Raw genomic sequence first — 20315 nt, forward strand, 5'->3', positions numbered from 1 at the left:
GAGTGCGTGCAACTCTTGATCTTGGTGTTGTGAGTTTGAGCCCCATGCTGGGTATAGAGAGTATAAAAATAAAAATCTTAAAAAAAGGGTGGGGGGAGAACTACTGTATTATTATTACTGTTTCCTTCCACCAATGTTGGCTTAGATTTACTCATGTTTTCTTTATTCCCTTTTCTTCTTTTATTTCATACCTTCCTTTTAGGAGCATTTTCCTTCTTGAAGTATACCATTTAGAACAGTATTTATTAAAGTGTGGATAGTGACCTACTGGTTTCTCTATGCTTGGCATTCTACAGCTGGACAACAGTAAGATGTATTTCTTTTTATTTACCCTGATTGAGATTCTAGTGAATCTGGACAATCTCAATTTGTCAGACAAATCTGACAATTGTGTCTTTCATCAGTTCTGGCAAAATTTTAAAGGCAAGTACGAATATTGCCTCATTCTTATTCCATGTTTTCTTTTTGGAACTCTTGATTAGATCATCTCATGATCTTTTATTTTCAGTAACTTTTTTCTCTATGGATGGTCTTCTGTGTAGTCTCTTTTTCACTGTGCCTCATATGCTGGTTTAACACACCATTTAATCTTTAAGTTCTGTTATAATTTTCATTTCTGATATTCTAATTGGTTCTTATTTTAATGTGCCTGGTTACTTTTAAGTGCTATTACTCTTTATATTTTAGAATCCCTCTTTTATTTATTAAACATTAAGTACTTATTTTATGTATTAGATATTTCTAACAGCAGAAATCTCTGTAGATCTGTTTTAGTTGTTTATGGTTCTGCTCTTCGTTCATAACATTTTTTTCCCTTGTTATGTTCTGTGATTTTTTATTTTTATTTTTTTGTTATCTTCATTGCCTTTTTTTTATTATGTTCAATTAGCCAGCATATAGTACATCATAAGTTTATGATGTAGTGTTCAATGATTCATTAGTTGCGTATAATACCCAGTGCTCACCACCACACATGCCCTCGTTAATACCCATCATCTGGTTACCCCACCCCCACCCTCACCCCCCTCCCTTCGCTGAACGGGAAGAAATCAGGGAAATCAGAGAGGGAGACAAACCATGTTCTGTGATTTTTAAAAAATGAGTAAGAGCTTATTTGTTAGAATTTTAATGATGATACTTTGACAACTGGGTTGTTAACTCCCTCCACGGAGGATTTTTAATTGTTTCTGCCAGGTACTGAAAAGTGTTAGAGATCCAGGTCCACTTTAAATTAAAATTCTCTATTTGTGGGAGACCGTGAAAATAGGCCTTTAGGGACCAGGAAAATAGTATAAATTAAGGCCTCAAATCCAAGTGAATGTGAGCTGGTAACCAGGTATTAGTAGGAAAGATTTTACTTTATTTTTGTTTACTTAATTTTTTTAGCAATCTCTACACCCAACGTGGGGCTTGAACTCACCACCCTAAGATTAAGAGTTACATGCTCTTCTGACCGAGCCAGCCATGTACCCCAGTAAGAGAGATTTTAACTCCACCCAGAGCTGTCTTCCTCTCCAAGATGGTCTCTGATGAGGCTCCCTACCCTTTGCAGAACCCAAGGAATTTTCCCAGTCCCCATCCCTTTCCCTGCACAAGTTTCTAATGCCAACAGAAAGCCATGTATACCCCCAAAGTATTTAGTGACTTCAGCACTTGCTTACCCCACAGGATGTATTTGTTCTGTTTCAAGCCCCCAAAAGCTTCCTTTATCTTCTTATAGGTTCATCCATTCATAATAAAGCGTTTTTAAATACTGAATCTAGTGTTTAAATACTTGGTGGAGGGAGGGATTCAAGAACTCTTGTCTATCATACTGTTGGAAATGGAAGTCTATTTAATATTTCTGCCATTGCTTTGTGAAATTTAAATCAGGATATTATATTTATTCCTGATAATTTTATTTTAGTGTGTTACTGTAATCTATGAATCTGTCAAGAACATTTATATTCTTGATTGAGTTGTTATATTAGCTTACCTTAGAAGTTGTATATCATCAGCAAATTTGTTTCAACTTTCTTAGCCTTCACCAAAGTCACTGATCAACACAGCTTCTGACAAAAAGAAAAGCTTCAAAATTAATTTTTAAATTCTTATAGCAAATCCAATATATTTTCTTACTGTTATCAGGTACACAGAATTATAAATTAAATTTCCATCATTATCATATATAGATAAACCAAATTAAAACAGGAAAATCCCTCTACCCCCATTACTTCAAGCACCAGAACTTTTAGGAAAGATTTTAGTGTTGAACTGAATGAAAATATTTTATCACTGGGGAAACCAGTAGTAGTGTGAAGGGGTGGCTTGGGTGAGGGGAGCCCTGGCACCCCCAAAATCTCCATCAGCACGCATCTTCCACAGGAGGAAACATAACTTATTAAAATAGTATCTTAAAGGCCAATTTTTATAAAAAGGCTGTGCAAAGCTTAGAAGAGCTTTTAAGTATCATAAAAGGAAGCTTTGAAGGGTTTTGTTTTGTTTTGTTTTGCTTTTCACAGCATCATTAAAACCCATGACTACCAGATTTTTTTTCTTTTCTGCTTTGAAATACTTTTAGTTTGGGTCTTTTACTAATTTCAGTCATCAATGGCAACTTTTGTAAAATTTTTATCTCCAACATCAATATAAGGATATGTGTATGTGTGTTTACATTTCCCCATCAGAAATAAGACAAAACTTACACTTCTCTCCTTTAGTGCATTGCTCTTGCATGAAGAAAATATAAACCACTGACTTAGGGTCTGCATATTTATGTATTTTCTGAGCAGCAACTACTGGTTTAAATAGAACATTTAGCTCCTGATGTTCTTTCTTCTCAATATTTGGTGTATATCCTGCAATAATGTAGTAGAAAAAGCACACGCTCTGGAATCACATAGATCTGGGTTTAAAGGTCAACCTCCCACTCAGTAACTGTCTAATCTGAAGCAAATTACTTAACCTCTCTGAACCTCTTAAGAATAAAATATCAGAGATCAGAGTCTCAGTGGGTATCTGCAAGAGTCAAATGATAGATATATATATACATAGTGCCTGACCCAGTGCCGTATAACAGGTACTGTTATGTAGCTGTCCTGGGTATTTTTGTACTTCACTTCCACTTTGCTCAATCTGTCAAAGAACTTTCCAGACTACATTTTCTTAATTTACAGCCTTGATGAACTTCTGTGGTTTGTTCAACAATTATTGACATTTTGCAACATCTATTTTGCACAACAATATACATAAAATACTTTAAAGATAGCAATATAACAATAATAATGTTGAATACACCCTGCTAAGAAAATACAGTCCCAAGTCTAGGTTCTAGAATTACTAGAAATTGTTCCTTTTCTTGTATGGTTATGACAACAAAATGCTATATAGTTATGTACATTTGTTTCCATTCCTTTTTAGATTTTTCTTTTTGTTCTACTTTTTAAATTTAACTTTTGAATATGTAAACACACATGATTCAAAGATCAAACTATATAAATAAATTATGAGAAATATCTCTTCCATTGTTGGCACCTTTCCCATTCCCTCCTTCTACCTATAGATTACTGTATATATTATTCCACGGGCTTTTGGTTTTTTCCCACTTCATAATACATTCTGCAGATCATTCAATGTTGTTGGTACATGCAGACTTCCTACATTTTCTTTTATGATTTCTGGGGGCAAGAGTGACTTGGAAGGGGAATGGAGATTATTCCATTGTTGGATGAACTTTAGTTACCTAGTCCCCTATTAATGAGCATTTAGGTTGTTGCCAATCTTTTGCTAATACAAGTATTGCCGCTATGAGTAACTTTTTAGAAATGCCAGTTTATATTTTATGTCAATGTGTCTTTAGAACAGATTCCTAGAAGTTAGGTGCCTGGATCAAAAAGTAAATGCATATCTAATTTTGTTGGATACTACCAAATTCTCTCTCAAGCTCTGTGCTTTCGTATCCCTACAAGCAATGCATCAAAATGCATTTCCCCATAGCCCACAGAGCATTATTACGTAATTTTGGATTTTGGTGAGAAAGGCTTGAGTGTAGCTGTAATTTTTAATATAGCTTTAATTTGTATTTCTCTTTGTATGACTTAAGTTAAACATCTTTCATATGCCTGTCATCTGCATTTCTTTTTCTGTGAACTCTCATATCTTTGGCCCATTTTCTATTCGGTTGCTGGTCATTTGCTTTGACTTCTAGGTTAGTTTCGTTAAGGAGATTAGCTCTTTGTGAGAGAAGTTCAAATATTTCTTCCTACCTTGTCTTGGCCTTTTTGCTTTGCTCATGGCACTTTTCATCATGTAAATTTTTTTTTTAGTATATTGGAATTTATCAAGGTTTTAATTTTTTTCTGGGATGGAGTCATAGTGCTAAAATCCTTGACTTATAATTTCATAGACTTTAAATATGTTGTTCCATGGTTGTTTTGTTTTGTATGTTGCTGTTGAGAAATTTGTTCCTAATGTCTTCTCTCCACCTGGAAGCCCAGAGGAATTTTTCATTATCTTCAATGTCCAATAGTTTTATGACTTGTATTGGACCATTCTAGAACAATTTTTACAGTACACAATGAGCCTTTTCAAAATAGATTTGAGTCTTCTGTTACTTCCAGAATGTTTTCATGGATTGAAGTTTAAATATTAGCTCTGCTATTGTTTTTCTCTTCTTAGGAACTCTAATTTTTACATATTGTCTGTATCATTCGATTTTCTCCCTTTTTACCTTTCTTTGTTTAATTTCCATTCTTTTGGCTATCTGCAAGTCTTTCCTCAATATCTCTTACATTCAGTAAATCTATTCTCCCTCAGGTATCTTGGATGTTAGCTTCATTTTGAAAGATTTTTTTTTCATTTTACTTCCTGAGTTCAGTAAATTTACTTTTCATATCTTCCTCTTTTTTTCCATTTATTTTGGGGTTCTGAATTTGTATTTGAGACCTTATTTCTGCAAATGCTTGTTCAGGTAGGAGTATTATGCTGTGGTTTTCTTTAGCTCTGTAGTTGAATTACCGTTTTCATCTGCTTTACAGTCACATTTTTTCTGGTGCGTTTCCATTATATAATGTAATGCTGTATGGCTCATTTTTATTTTTTTCCTTACAACTTAGTATGTAGTTATAACATAGTCCATTTCCCCATGTATTTATGCCACCCTACTAGGAAGAGATTTGTTTTGTTTTACATTGCATGGATGTACTGCAGTTTTTAAAAACCCATTCTCCAATTAAGAGACAGCTAGGTTGTTTCCAGTTTTTTGTGATTACAAATACAACTGCTATAAATATCTGCAGAGAAGTGATTATAGGTTTCATTTCACTTTTCATGAGAAAAGCATGTAACAGTCTTTGGGGATATGCAAACTAAAATCATAATGAGATGCCATTACATATCCCATATGATGGCTAAAACTAAACAAACAAACACAATCACTGGTGCCAATTGCTGGCAATAAAGAGAAGCTAATGGAGCTCTCTTACCTTGCTAGTAAACTTCAACCTAGGAGTGGGATTGCTAGGTCACATAATAAAGGTATGTTTAATTTTATAAAAAACCTGTCAAACTGTCTTCCAAATGGCTGTGGTATTTGCATTCCCACCAGCAAGATCTGAATCCTGTTGCTATGCATCCTGGCCAGCACTTGATATTTTTTTCTTTCTTCCTCCCTTCCTTTTTCGGGGGGGGGGGCGGAGGTGAGGGGGCATTCTAAGAGGTTGCATAGTGGTATCTCATTTCATTTCCTCAATTACTATTCTATACTTTTCTCATTTAACACAAAATGGTGACCTTTTTCCAACGTCATTAAATAGCCTATATCACTAAACAGCTTTTGAAAATATTCCTTTTAATAGGCTGAAATATATCTATCATGATGGATGTGTAATAATTTATAAAATTATAAATATAAAAACCATTCTTCTACCATTGGTTATTTTTTTATTTCCAATTATTCCCAAGTATAAAATTACACTGTGACTATAAAGCTTTGACTCCATCTCCATTTCCATACAAGTTTCCTTACAAAAGGGTCAAAGAGTATACATAGTTTTGTCTTGAAGCATTATGACAAATTGCTTGTTTAAATGTTTATTTCTTTAATTACAAGTTAAATATTTTTCATGTAAACAATTTGTGCTTGTTCTTTTGTGATCATGAGTTCATGACCTTTGCATTTTCTGTCTTATTTGTTGATTTGTAAGAGATGAATACACTCTCCAAAGGTACAGATATTGCTTTACATGTAAAGCAAGCTAGGCCCACCACTGACCTCCCCATCCAATTCTTTATCCTTTTTGAAATATGAAATATACTTCAAATGAGCAAACATGCATGCAATACCAACTGCATGCAAACTTGTTGGTGACTCAGGAAGGAGTCTTGCCTTCCATAGAATTATTTTGTTTGTCACAGCCTGAGAGAAACAAAGTAATATAAGATACGCTTAAATGAAGAATTTGAGTATATGGCAAGAAGAGGTTGTGATTAAACCTGTCTATACTCCAAAAAGGAAGTTGAGCTATGCATCAATTACTTTCAAAGGTAACTGTGGGCAGTGAGAACCATTACAGAGAGAAAAGGAAAGTACAAAGTAGTCCCTAGGTCTGCAAATGATACAGGCCACAATCATAGTATTTCAGTGTCACAAGCTATGCACCTTACTCCTCCCAAATCTAACTGTGGGAACCTAACAGAATCATCAAAAGTTCATGACAATTTCACAGAAGTGAAATTGTTACTTGAAGATTTTTTGGGATAATAGAACTTTAACACTGATACGAGGAATTCTTAATCTCAGGAAACAAACTGAGGGTTGCTGGAGTGGTGGGGGGTGGGAGGGATGGGGTGGCTGGGTGATAGACATTGGGGAGGGTATGTGCTATGGTGAGCACTGTGAAGTGTGCAAGACTGTTGAATCACAGATCTGTACCTCTGAAGCAAATAATACATTATATGTTAAAAAAAAAAAGAAGAAGAAGAAGATAGCAGGAGGGGAAGAATGAAGGGGGGGAAATCTGAGGGGGAGATGAACCATGAGAGACTATGGACTCTGAAAAACAAACTGAGGGTTCTAGAGGGGAGAGGGGTGGGAGGACGGGTTAGCCTGGTGATGGGTATTAAAGAGGGCACGTTCTGCATGGAGCACTGGGTGTTATATGCAAACAATGAATCATGGAACACTACATCAAAAACTAATGATGTATGGTGATTAACATAACATAATAATAAAAATAAATAAATAAAATAAAAAAATTAAGGTAGAGAATAAAATCCTACTCCTACCACCACTTGCAAAGATTCTGTGCTTCCTACCTTGATACATTTTAGCCTTTAACTTAAGCATGTGGCATAAAATGGCAGGAAGTGAAGCAGCCATGTTGGTCCACAACATGGAGCTGCATAATGAGGTGGCACAGTAACACGTTAGTAAGAGCTTGGGGGCCTCTGACAAATTTTTGCAGCAAAGCTACCTGATCAGCTCATATTTTTACTTGGTTTGGAAATTTTTTATTAAAAAACTGGGTTGGGGCATGGAGCGCCTGGTTGGCGCAGTCGGTTAAGAGTCCCACTGTTGGTTTTAGCTCGGGTTGTAATCTTGGGGTCTTGAGATCAAGCCCTGTATCTGGCTCCATGCTCAGCATGGAATCCGCCTGGGATTCTTTCTCCTTCTCCCTCTAACCCTCCCGCTTGTGTTCTCTCTCTCTAAAAATAAATAAATAAATCTAGAAAAAGATGGGGGGGGCACAATTATTTTTTAAGTTGTCACAGTAGCCAAACCTGTAACTTAACTAAACAAATTCCAGCTTGAGAAGTGGGGGCTTTGTCAATAATACAGTGGCATATAAAATGTTAAGAAAAAGACAGCCTAAGTTAGTGTCAATGTAGAAAAATGAAAAGCAAAGCCATTTTGGAGGTTTAAGCTACAGATTATACAGTTAGGAAACAGGGAAAGGTAAGAATTTGAAGTTTTAAATCTGAGCCACTCAGAAGACACCTATACCATTAATCAAGATAGGAAACATAAAAGATGGAGAGTTGTATACAAATTGAGTAGATCGAACTGTCCAAAAAGCTGTGAGAAATGAGTGTTAAGTGCTTAAAAGAGCAGAACTTCACAGAGAATTAGGGCTTATTTGCACAAAAATTATAGTTTAAGTGGCAAGAACAAATGAGATTATTACAAAGGGAGAAGTCATAGTAAAGAGAAAATTATAGTGTTTCAATTCTGTCTTTTAAAAAAAGCTACATGTATAATACTTCAAACATTTTCTCTTTAAGGGAAATAATCTGAATGTTCCATGTGTTAATCTCAGAAGCATTTTCTGTAGATAACAGACATCCTCATGACTCAGGCAATCAATTTCATTGATTAACACAACACCACAAACTGCAATGGTAATTTTCATCCTCATACAGTTTTAGATCTTTTTTTATTTTTAGTCACATTGTTTAATTTATCCCCATAACAAACCATATTTGTTAAAGACTGGAAAAGTGATGGCAAAATGCACTAATTAATGAGGAATATAGAAATATTTCTGAAAATTAATCTCAAAGTGTTGTCCAAAAGTAACATTTATATGATCAAAATTATTACAAAACACAGCAAGGTATTCCTAGTACTTCAAAAATAATTTTAAAAAGAGAAATGATTATATGCAAATTTGGTTTTTCAGTTAATGAGGTGGGGAAAACCTATCAACTTTTAAATGTGTTCTTTTTATTAAAAAGTGCTTATACCCTAAAATCTTCACTAATAAAATCATTTAGATCTTTAAAATATCAAATACAGGAACTGGAGAGCATTTTTGAGAGAGAGAGCAGCAGACTCCCCGCAGAGCAGGGAGCCTGATGTGGGGCTCATCCCAGGACTCCAGGATCATGACCTGAGCTGAAGGCAGATGCTTAACCAACTGAGCTACCGAGGTGCCCCTGGAGAGCATTTTTATTGATTTTTTTTATGAAGATTAAGTAGATTTTAATCTACATTCAGCCACAAAATACCACATTCATTTCAAAGGTGTTACCAAATTTTTTTCTAATTAAACAGCATGCATCAATTGATAATGGGAAAAAAATCTAAACTTGTATATATTATGAGACTGCAATGAAATACAATCCTGAACATACCAATATAAGTTAAATCATTTTTACTTAAAGTCACTTAACATTGTTCATGCAAAAGTAATATTTAAAAATATCTGTAAGGATCTTCACATTATACATTATGAAATCTAGAGACTAGTATTCTTCAAAGAAAAATCTCATACTTACCTAGCTTATTATTTTAAAATTACTTAAAATTACAGAACATATTTATGCAATATAGTAAACTTGCAGTATTTTGACTTTAAGCAGTGTTAAAAAGAAACTAGAAAAACAATACATTTTTTCTTCAGGAGAGATCTAAGGCACTGACAAGTTTGGTACTCATTTACTGAAACTGTATGCTTTCAAGAAAAAATAACTTGAGGGCTCACCTTCATTATCTAAATTTCTCTGTATTCCAATTTCATAAAAAGACTTCACAAAAAAGGATTATGAGCCTATCCATAATATTTGTATGTATAAATTGGAAGCAATAAATTTAGTTCAAGAAAATGAAAGTCAAGTTTTCTAGAAAGCAGGTTAAATAAATTTTTTCAGTTAGTCGAAAAAGAAATGTGTATCCACATCTTCCAATTACTGCATTATTTATTCATTCAACAATTATACTTCTGAACATATGCCAGGCATTATCACATGAGAACGCTATGCAAAAGTTTCAGCGAACATTTACTGAGCTGCTATTATGTTCTCTTTATTTCTAGCCACTGATCTCTTACTTTATGATAGCCACATGTACCTTAGCCATCAACTAAACACTAAATTATTGATACTTGAACTCTTGCAACTTAGGCCTTATAAGACTCATGATTTAAGAAGCCAATTTTAAAAGGAAAATTAAATTTTAATCATTCGATTACTGCTGTTTCTTTGACATTCCTGCCACAAAACACATGGTACTCTTGACTAGGTTGAGTCATCATTAGATAACTAACTGAAAACTAAACTCAAAACAAGTATTTTTGCTTTCGTCTAATGCGTGTCAAAACCGCCAATCACAAAATATTAGCCTTTTATCGTCTAGGTTTTCAGATACGATAAATTTTCCTCCCAAATGAAAGAATGCGTGCAGTCTACTTCCAGTCAAAACAAAAACCGAGAAGGAAAAGGAGATAATTCCTTTCTTTCTCCCACCTCAAAAAGAGCTCAGAAGATACTTTCCCTTACAAACGCCTCCCCCTGCCCCTGACGAAGCAACCAGGCAAGTCAAGGCAGACCTAGAAATTCCGAAATCTTAACAGATCGTAACCAGGGAAACAAAATTTGCCAAAATTCTTCCTTTACTTCCACTGTTTCTGCAAAGACCACCACTTACTAGATTTTTTAAAAACCCCTGCAGGAATGCTGGCTGCATATTAATAAATAAAACTGCCCAAACGCAGAACAAGATGCCCACAATTATCAAAGGATGGCCTTAGAAGGTTAACTACCGGGAATAGCCAACACTTTGTCACTCCCTCGCAAACGACATAAAATGAAGACGTCTCTTTCTAACCTGAGGATAGTGGTGAGGCATCTCCCTCTCCCCTTCTAGTAATGACCAGCCTTATTCCTTTCTGAATCAGGCAGGCCATCAGACAACCTCATTAGGAGGGGTGATGTCAATCTTCCGAGACAAAGATTATGGGGGTAGCTCTCTAGAACCAAAGGAATCAGCGTTAAAGCATCAGAGCCCCCAGCAAACCCTCCACAATGACGAACAAACCAAAGCCTGGGATCCCCCCACCACCCCATTCATCACTCTCTCTAGCCAGGGCTGATTCAGACCAAGAAAACCTCTCCAATTCAGGTAAGTGAGAAGGCACCAGGTGTCTGCCCTCAGATCCCTTTTCTCCTCCACTGCTCTCTCAGGACCCCTCCACACCTGGAGCCACTAATTAAGCTTTCAACCGCCAAGAAGCCCAGTCCTGGCCACACACAAGATGGCAGCGGAACACCTACCAGAGGAAACAGCTGCGCCACCACTCCTGCGATGCCGGCCTCTAGATTGCGAGTATCCCCATTGGCCCCGCCAGAGAGCGCGAGACAAGCCGAGAGCTCTGATAGCCAATCGGGAGGCGGCGCGATTGGGCGCCGCCGCGCTGCCGGCGATACGCGCGCGGAGCCTCTGAGGCGTGGACCCAGTGGGTGTCCAACCAATGGGCTCCCGGCCAAGTAGTGGGAGCTCTGGGTGTCCAACTCCTCCTATTTAGGATTAGCGTTAGGTAGGCCTGGGCGTTAGGGATTGGGCGGTCCTCCCTCCCCGCCTGAAGTGAGGCGGGACAGTTGTTGCTGAGGTGAGGTCTAGTAAATGGTGAAGTATTTCCTGGCCTGGGGGCATCTGGGACCGTGGGGTCTCGGTGGCGTGGAGTCGGAGAGGAGCCCGACCCGCGGGGAAACCCAGCCTCGCCAACGGAGCGGGCCCGGCGCAGCCCTCAGGTCTGTGGTGCTAGTGGAGCCGAGGCACGGCCTTGGGTGGCCCGCTGACAGCTCCTTCGGCCCAGGACCTGGGAACGCGGCGGAGCCCTCGGCTGCGTGGACTCCAGCCCTTGCAACCTCCCTTTTCCTTCTATCCACCTGCAGTCCCAGGCTGTAGAAGGGACCGCGGGCGTTCTGAGTTCTCAACCCCTATTTCATTTTCTATCTCCGGGTGCATACCTTAATGTGAGGTGATTCCTAAGCAGCTGGGAACCTGAGGCTGTAAAAGGGGCTGCAGGAAATGGACTGCAGTGTAAAATCCAGAAGCAGAACTGGAAGGTTTAACCACTGACCCATTTCACAGGTAAGACTTAACACGAGTCCTAAATGAGTAAAATCATTTGTCCAAGACCACGGAATTGAGATTAGATCCTAAAGGCACCTGACTCTCATTAACCACAACCCAATAAGTAATTAAAATAAGGAACAGTGTGTAATGAACTGAGCTCTTCAGCATGTGGAAACCTGCAGTGAGTTCTGTATGAGGCAAAAAGGTAACTTTGAAAAGGTAGAGTGGAATAATCAAAAAGCGGACTCTGAAATCATCCTGCCTGGTTCCTTCCTTATTTTTTGTCACTGCCACTTACAGTGTGACGCGCCTTAGCTTCCTCATTAGAAAAACAGGCATGCTAATTTTCTCTCATTGTTCCGAAGATCAGTAAGAATAAGTGAAGTATTGAGAAGTGTGCCTGACACATGGTTTATACTCAATAAATGTTCATTACTCTCATCGTAATTAAAACATGAGAAATAGAGAAGAAATGGTCAGTTTCATAAAGAGCCTGTTTTTAAAAACAAAGCAACCATAAATTGAGGCGAAACAGACCGATTGCTTTTCTCCAAAATGAAAAAGTGAGAAGGAAAATAAGAACAAATTTAAAAATCCCTGTTTCACTCCAAAATATTACACTGGTTGTCTCTGGATGATATTATGAGTGATTTAACTTTTCTTCTTTATGCTTTACTGTATTTTGCAAATTTTCTTCAGTAAACATGTTTTACTGTTATTAGATTTCAGAAGATATGAACAACATTGGTGAGAGTTTTCTTCAAAAAGCTATTAGTATGCTTGTGTGCTGTAGGTGGAAATAGGAATTGATAGAACCTTTCTAGAAAGGAGTTTGGCGGTCTGCTCCAAAAGCCTTTAAAATGGACAGTCCTTTTTTGAAAATTATATACTTAAATTTTAAATTAAGTACACTATTACGTTCTCTTTTTACAAAATTAGAACCTTACGGATAGCACAATCCACAGTCCCTGAATTCCCCCTTGCTCCTCCAACCCCACGCTAAAGACTTTGGTGCAGAACCTTTAAGTCTTTTTTTATACTTACATATTCTCAATGGGTTCATATATGCATTTGTAATTTTAAAAAAATGTTGATAGTATCATACTATATCATTTTCTAACTTTATTCATTTGACAGTGTTTTTGAAGTGTATACCTGTTATTTATAGCTTATTATGTATTTATGGCTCATTTTTTATACCTGCTGGATAGTGTTCCAGTGTATGGCTGAGTTGTTCTGTTAATGTAAAATATTTATTTTTGTCTCTTTTATTGGTTTTTATATTAAATTCTATTTTGTTTGATAGGTACTGTATAGCACATTTTATTTGCCATTCTCTTTTTGATGGACATTGGTTGTTCCCAGTTTTTCAACTTATAGACAATGCCGCAGGGAAATCCTGGTATGTATTTTCTTGTGCGCATGTGCTATTTCTCAAGGATATATAGATATATATCTATATATATCTATCTAAAAGTGGGATTGCTTGGTTTTAAGTTATGAACATTATTTTTTTTTTTAAGATTTATTTATTTACTTAGATAGCACTAGCGGGAGAGGCAGAGGGAGAGAGAGAAACTCAAGAGGACTCCCTGCTGAGCGGGGAGCCTGACAAGGAGCTTGAACTCACAACCCTAAGATCATGACTGGAGCTGAAATCAAGAGTCAGTTGCTTAACTGACTGAGCCACCCAGGCGCCCCAAAGTTATGAACATTCTTAATTTTAATTGGTCTTGCCAAATTTGCCTCCAAAATACTTCTACTAATTTAAACATCCCAAACAAAACATCCCAATTTTCCTACAGTCTAGACTAACACGAGATACTGTCTTCTTTTTGTCCATCTGATGGATGAAATTAATACTCATTTTTAAAAAAAATTTTCATTCTCTGATTACTAGTAAGGTTGCAGTATCTATTCATATGTTTATTAACTTATAATTTATGTAAATTTCTATAATTTCTTCAGAAAATTACCCATTTTTCTATTGGGTCATCTTTTTTTAATGGTTTAGAGTTTTATGGGCCCTGGATACTGCGTATCCTATATAATTTTTATAAAAAATTTTTCAGCGTCAGGGTGCCTGGGTGGCTCAGTCAGTTAAGCATCTGACTCTTGATTTCAGCTCAGGTCATGATCTCAGGGTCATGAGATCGAGCCCCACTTCCAACTCTGCACTGAGTTTTGAGCCTGCCCCACCCCCTCCCCAACCAAAGTTCACAAGCTCTATTTTCTCTCAGCTCTTTGCTTGGCTTTTAACTTTATTTAATGTTTTTGTTTGTTTATTCTACAGATAGATCTTGCTTTTTTTTTTTTTAAGTCCTTAGGTGTTTTTTTATTTCACTGCGTTTCTCAAAGACTTCCAGTATAATACCGAATAAGAGTGGTGGCAAGTCTCCTAATCTCTGTGCCTGACTTTAATGAAAATGCTTCTAATGTGTCATCATTGGGTATGATGTTTGCTGCTAAATTTTAGTAGAGAGTTTATCAGGTTAAAGAAGTTCTCTTCCTAGTTTGTTAAGGGTCCCTCATCTTCCAGCCTCCAGAAAAGTTGCTGACTTTTATTTATTTTTTTCTGCATCTGAAATGTTGGTTTTCCATGTAGGAATTTACATTGATAAACTTTCCAATATCAATTTTTGGGGTATTCCCAGGATAAATCTTATTTTAGTAATATACTTTTACTCTATGGCATATTTTACTTACTATTTTTGCACAGAAGTGCTTTTGGCCTTGAGTTTCTTTTCTTACATGTCATAGTTATACTAATCTAAAAAAAAAAAAAAAAGTTGAGTGGCTCCCAAATTTTTCCTGACCTGGAACAGTTCATATATGATAGAATTTATCCGTTCCTTGAAAGTTCTGTAGAATTCATCTATAAAACTGAATAGACCTGTATAATAGGAGTGAGGTGGGGATATGGGGCATGTGGCTCTCCTAAGATCTTTAACTGTTGTTTAAACTTTTTATTTTTATAGTTTTGCCTCTAATTGGAATTTCTACTTCTTGAGCCTATTTGATATTAAGTCAGTAATTTCAATTAGATATTTGTGTGAATTATTCTGTCATTGTAAAATATTTCTCTTTGTCTCTTCTATTGGTTTTCATATGAAATTCTATTTCGTTTGATATGAACATTTCTTGTATTTGCTGGTATGTCTTTTTTCACATACTGTTATTTCAACCTTTTGATGACATTTTGTGTGATTTAAGTGGGTCTCTTATTTTAAAATATCATAGCTAGGTTTTGCTTACAATCCATTTTGAGAGCCCTTTAATAAGTTAGATTAACACATTCACCTTTTTTGTGATTATTAAGTTTGGCCTTTTTCTTGTCATCTTATTTTCCATGCTTTTCTTTGTATCTTTTATATCCTATTTTTCCATTTCTCTTTTTAATTGAGGTTGGCCCCAAGTTTTCTTTGTTCTACATGTCTTTTAAAATATACTACCTTTGCATTTGCAACATAGTTCTTAAATATGTTTCCTAACAAGATCTAAATTTAATTAGTATTGATACCCTCCCTATGAAGAAGAACTTGACGGTACTTCTGCTTTACTTTCTCTTATCTTGGCAATAATCCCCTTCCATCCCCTTCTATAAAAGAACATAATTTCCCCTGGTTTGTTTTTTTTTTTTAAGATTTTATTTATTCATTTGAGACACAGAGACACAGAGATACACAGAAAGAGAGAGAGCATGAGCAGGGGGAGAGGCAGAGGGAGAGGGAGAAGCAGGCTCCCGGCTGAGCCAGGAGCCTGATGTGGGGCTCGATCCCAGGACCCTGGGATCATGACCCGAGCCGAAGGCAGACTCCCAACCATCTGGTTCTTTCTATCATTTTCTTTCATTTGTTATTAAAACCTATTTTTAATCTATCTTTAGCATTAATGTGTTTTAGTCATTTGCTCATTATTGCTTCTTACCTCAGTACTTCTGTGTATGTTAGTTTTTTTCATGAAGTTTGGGTACTTTCTTTCAGAGAATCCCTAAGTGGCTTTTTGAATGTCTATGAAAGTCTCTTTTTTTAACCTTCACTATTGAAAGATAGTTTGGCTGAAAGGCATTCTGGGGTCAGACTTACTTTGCCTTAACTTATTGCATCTGGCATTTCTGATGAGAAGTCTGATTGCCAGTCTGATATGTGTTTCTTTTAGATAATCTAGATTTTCTGGAAACTTCTAAGACTTTGTCTTTATTTTTGATATTCTAAAGTTTATTCACAGTTTGTCTAGTAGTGTGTATTTTATCTTGCTTGGTACCCAATGAACCCTTAGTTGGCTTATGTGTTTTCCAGTTTTGAGAAATTCTTGGTCATTATTGCCTCTTCTTCATTCATTTGAGGTAGTTAGCATTACTATCCCCATTATAAAAGTTTTTATAAAGTATTTATAAAAAATAAAACTTAAAAAATATTTATAAAATGGGGATATTTTATGTGAATTAACAATATTTTAGGGGCACCTGGGTGGCTCAGTCGTTGGGCATCTGCCTTTGGCTCAGGTCATGATCCCCAGGGTCCTGGGATAGAGCCCTGCATCCGGCTCCCTGCTCCATGGGAGCCCTGCTTCTCCCTCTCCCACTCCCCCTGCTTGTGTTCCCTCTCTCGCTGTGTCTCTGTCAAATAAATAAATAAAATCTTTAAAAAAAAAGACAACAATATTTTAAATATGGGTGATTCTTAACTTCTCTGTAATCTCCTAATTTTGATATTTTACATATTTTTCCATTTAATATGTATTCTTGTTTCTGTAATAGTCTATGCTATTTTAAAAGAGCTATTGTTAGAACAGTCTTCTTTTTCTTACATGTTTTATTCTTTGTAAATATGTACCAGTCTTTATTGTTTTTTTTACAGAATGTCTCATGCATCCATGGACCAAAAGATGGAGTTGGTTTTTATTTTTAAAAAGATATTATCAATGATCTGATATAACTATAAATATTCACTTGATGAAGTTGCATGGACTCATCATCAGGTTGGACTAGTGGTTATTTTTGAAAGTTTCTTCAACTCAAGTTACTATTTGAAAATTCAAGCATCCAAGAACATTGGGTTTGGAATGGCATAATGATGTATTTTCTCTGAGGACTGCAAATTTCATAGAGACCACACTGAATTCCAGTTGGATTCCAGTTATATTCTTCAATCAAAGTGATTCAGTCCTTTGATAAAGTTAATTTTGAATAGTTTTATGTTTATGAGCGACGCCAAAAGATGGGAGAAAAAAATGGTAGGTTTGGAAACCATTGTTAAACATTATATTTAAAAGTGTATAGACTACTTAATGAAGCTGAATTGTGGAATTTTCAAAGTTTTTCACTACAAGTGACTATTCTACATTTGAAGGAATTTAGGATTTATTCTCATGTAGCCAACAATTTTGACAGTCTTTATAATTAATTGTGTGTCTGTAAAACTAAATCATTTCTTTAATGTACTTTTAAAAAAATACACTTTATTTTTTAGAAAACTTTTAGATTTACTTTTTAAAGAAAAATTGAAAGGATAGTACAGCAAGTTCCCATATCTTCTACGTCCAGTTTTACTTATGATTAACATCTTATATTTGGCTGGTACATTTGTTACAGTTAATGAAACATTATTATTAACTAAAGTCCATAGTTTATTCATATTTCTGTAGTTCTTACCTGATGTCTTTTTCTGTTCCAGGATCCCACATTATATTTATTTATCATGTCTCCATAGGGTCCTCTTGTATGTCCAGTTTCTCAGACTTAACATGTGTTTTATTTTGTAGTATTTTGTATCCCAAGTATTTTGTAGGATGCCCCTCTATTGGAATTATTGATTGATTTTTTTTCTCATGATTAAACCAGGGTTATGGGTTTTGGGGAAGAAGACCATAGGGGTAAAGTGCCATTTTTACCACATTATATCAAAGGTACGTGTTATCAATGTGGTTTCTCTCTTATTGATATTGAACTTGATCATCTGGCTGACATAGTGTTATGTGGTTTCTACACTGTCAATTACATTTTTTTTCTCCTTTCCCTATTGTACTCTTTGATAGGAAATCACTATATGCAGCTCATATTCAAGAAGTGGGGATTATGCTCCCCCTCTTTGAGAATGGAATATCTACATTAATTATTTGGAATTCTTCTACAAGGGAGATTTATCTCCTTTCTCCCATTTATATATCTCCTTTCTCCCATTTATGTATATATTCAATCATTTATTTATTTCAGTATGGAGTCATGGGTACTTATTTTACCCTATCCGGTTTTCTGTCCAGTACTGTTTTATTTTGTTACTCAAATTGTCCCAGGATTGGCTGTTGGGAGCCCTCTTTCAGTTGGGTCTGTGTTCCTTTGACATACCTGTATCAACGTAGCTGGGTTTTTGTTTTGTTTTGTTTTGTTTTTTTAGCACTTCCTTATTTTCTGGTACTGTAAGATGCTGCAGGCTTATCTTGTATATTTCCTGCCCCAGTTCTAGAGTCAGTCATTTCTTGAATGAGCCCTGGTCCCTTTTAATGGAGGATGATGTCAGAAACCCATATCTGGGTGATAGTTGTTACTGGGCTGTCCTTGCTTATAGGCCCTTTTAGCTAACAGAGCAAGGGATATATGTGTATGCTAAGCTGTATATAGGCATATCTATAAATATCTCTATATGTAACCATCTGTATCTATATTAAGCTAAACATGAGTTTATTCTGATGTTCCCAACTCTAATCCATTACCACATCTCTCCAACAGTGAGAAGCATGGCTCCCACCATCTGTTATCCATTTATTTAGTCACTCAATTCCTGTGTGTGGGTGTGTGTGTGTGTGTGTAGCTGTATCAGAAATGTAAATTTATTCCCAGGTAGGAAGCTACAGTTCTTGTACACAGTTCCTTTTGCCTTTAGTCTTGCAGACTCTACTTATTTCCAAAGTTATTTAGCTTAGCACCTTTCTACCCAGCCCTTCAGTGAGGTTGTGTATACAATTGTAATACAGTTAGATGTTCCTGTCATGGTCAGTGTTCTTTCTTGGGATCCTGGACCTCTTAAATGATATTTTGAAATTTCACTACCCTTCAACATACTTGTAATATATGGATTGTTATACAGATCATACTGTTTATTTAGTGGTCTCTGGACTGTTCATGTAGGGCAGTAGTTCTCAAGCTTTCTTTTGGTCTCAGGACTACTTTATACTCTTAGAACTATTTAAAATCCCTAACAGTTTCGGTTTATATGGATAATATCTCTTCATATTTACTGTATTAGAAATTGAAACTGAGAAGCTTCAAAAAATAATAAACCCAACATGTTAACATAATTTACATTTTTGTGAGCAATAATTATTTTCTAAAACAAAAAAATTAGAATAATATTGTTTTAAATCTTTACAAATCTCTTTTATAGTTGGTTTACTAGAAGAGGGAGTCTCATACCTGCTTCTGCATTCAATCTGGTGTGAAATGTTGCTTTGGTTGAAATGTATAAAGAAAATGAAGCTTCACATAGACAAAAAGTTGGAAAAAGAAGATTTTAATAGCCTTTTAGACAATTGTGTACTTTTTTTTGATACAACTACAAAACTCAACAAGTAGTTATTCCTCCAAGGTCAGTTGTAGCATGAAATCTGAATGCATATCTGTGAGTTTTTTTACGTTCTGTTACATTAAAATCCATTGGTCTGTCTTGCACATTGAATGGATCTTTTATGATTTTATAATATCATGCATTGGCCACTTGGAAAATATTGGCTCAATGAATTATGCAGATTTTCCAGATGTTGACACATTTCATCATACAGTATTTAAAAATCACATTTGTTAATATTGCTACCAATCTCATCAAAGAGTGATTAATTACTGAGAAGCTATCAGGCTTACTGTGGCACATACAAGGCTTACAAATTTCCAGTTTTAACTTGGTAATGTGAATTTTATCATTAAACAAATGCTGTCAATATTGAACTTCCGGGGGTAGTAGGCTCACTTTGTTTTTTCAAGAAAATGTGTGCCAAACACCCAAGTCTAAGAAACTATAATTTTTATTAGTAGTTCTTTTAAGTAAAAATAGTTTTCCATGAAAAAAAAAAAAGCTGGTTTAGCCTACAACTCGAACAATCTCACTAGTGCTTTTGCTTGAGACAGCCATTATCCTGTAGTAATCATTTTATTGCTTTATCATGGATATTCTTTAGTGAAATTGATGATGAAGAATATACTGGTAGTATACTGGAAGACTTAAAACTGGTAGTTTGGTGCCACTCCCTTGATTCATGTTAAGACATAAGTACTTTTACTCAGCAATGCTTTTATACCATCAGTCAATGTCATTATAGAAAAGGAGCAAATAATGTCTTAGTATTACTATTAAAATGGTTTGACCTAGCGTATTGTCTGAAGGGATCTGAGGACCCCAGGGGTTCATAGACCACACTTTGCTGATCACAGACTCAAAGAGATCATAGAGATTCTCTAGACCAATGCCCTGAAGCTCTTTAAGGGTGTGTG

The 20315-nt window shown here is 35.8% G+C and overlaps 2 protein-coding genes across 17 annotated transcripts in view; one reads left to right on the plus strand and one right to left on the minus strand.

Annotated features, from left to right (window-relative positions):
* The window catches only part of CAB39L (calcium binding protein 39 like), a 110733-nt gene extending 99637 nt beyond the window's left edge, over positions 1 to 11096 (minus strand). For 2 of the 13 annotated variants that reach the window (XM_036104585.2, XM_036104577.2), the window contains exons 1-3: positions 9462 to 11018; positions 2685 to 2837; positions 1976 to 2048 (exon numbers count right to left, since the gene is read on the minus strand). The gene's annotated coding sequence lies outside the window, so the exon portion shown is untranslated. The other 11 variants (XM_036104586.2, XM_036104581.2, XM_036104574.2 and 8 more) reach the window with 10 other exon arrangements.
* Positions 11097 to 11170: 74 nt separating this feature from the next.
* The window catches only part of SETDB2 (SET domain bifurcated histone lysine methyltransferase 2), a 57535-nt gene continuing 48390 nt past the window's right edge, over positions 11171 to 20315 (plus strand). For 3 of the 4 annotated variants that reach the window (XM_078070391.1, XM_036104592.2, XM_078070392.1), the window contains exons 1-3: positions 11171 to 11848; positions 13140 to 13235; positions 16693 to 17068. In XM_078070391.1, coding sequence (XP_077926517.1) covers positions 17053 to 17068 — 16 coding nt within the window. In that variant the 5' untranslated portion in view covers positions 11171 to 11848; positions 13140 to 13235; positions 16693 to 17052. The remainder of the gene's footprint in view (positions 11849 to 13139; positions 13236 to 16692; positions 17069 to 20315) is intronic. The other variant, XM_036104594.2, reaches the window with a different exon arrangement.

The sequence above is a fragment of the Halichoerus grypus genome, chromosome 4 (assembly GCF_964656455.1).
Source record: "Halichoerus grypus chromosome 4, mHalGry1.hap1.1, whole genome shotgun sequence".
Taxonomy (NCBI): domain Eukaryota; kingdom Metazoa; phylum Chordata; class Mammalia; order Carnivora; family Phocidae; genus Halichoerus; species Halichoerus grypus.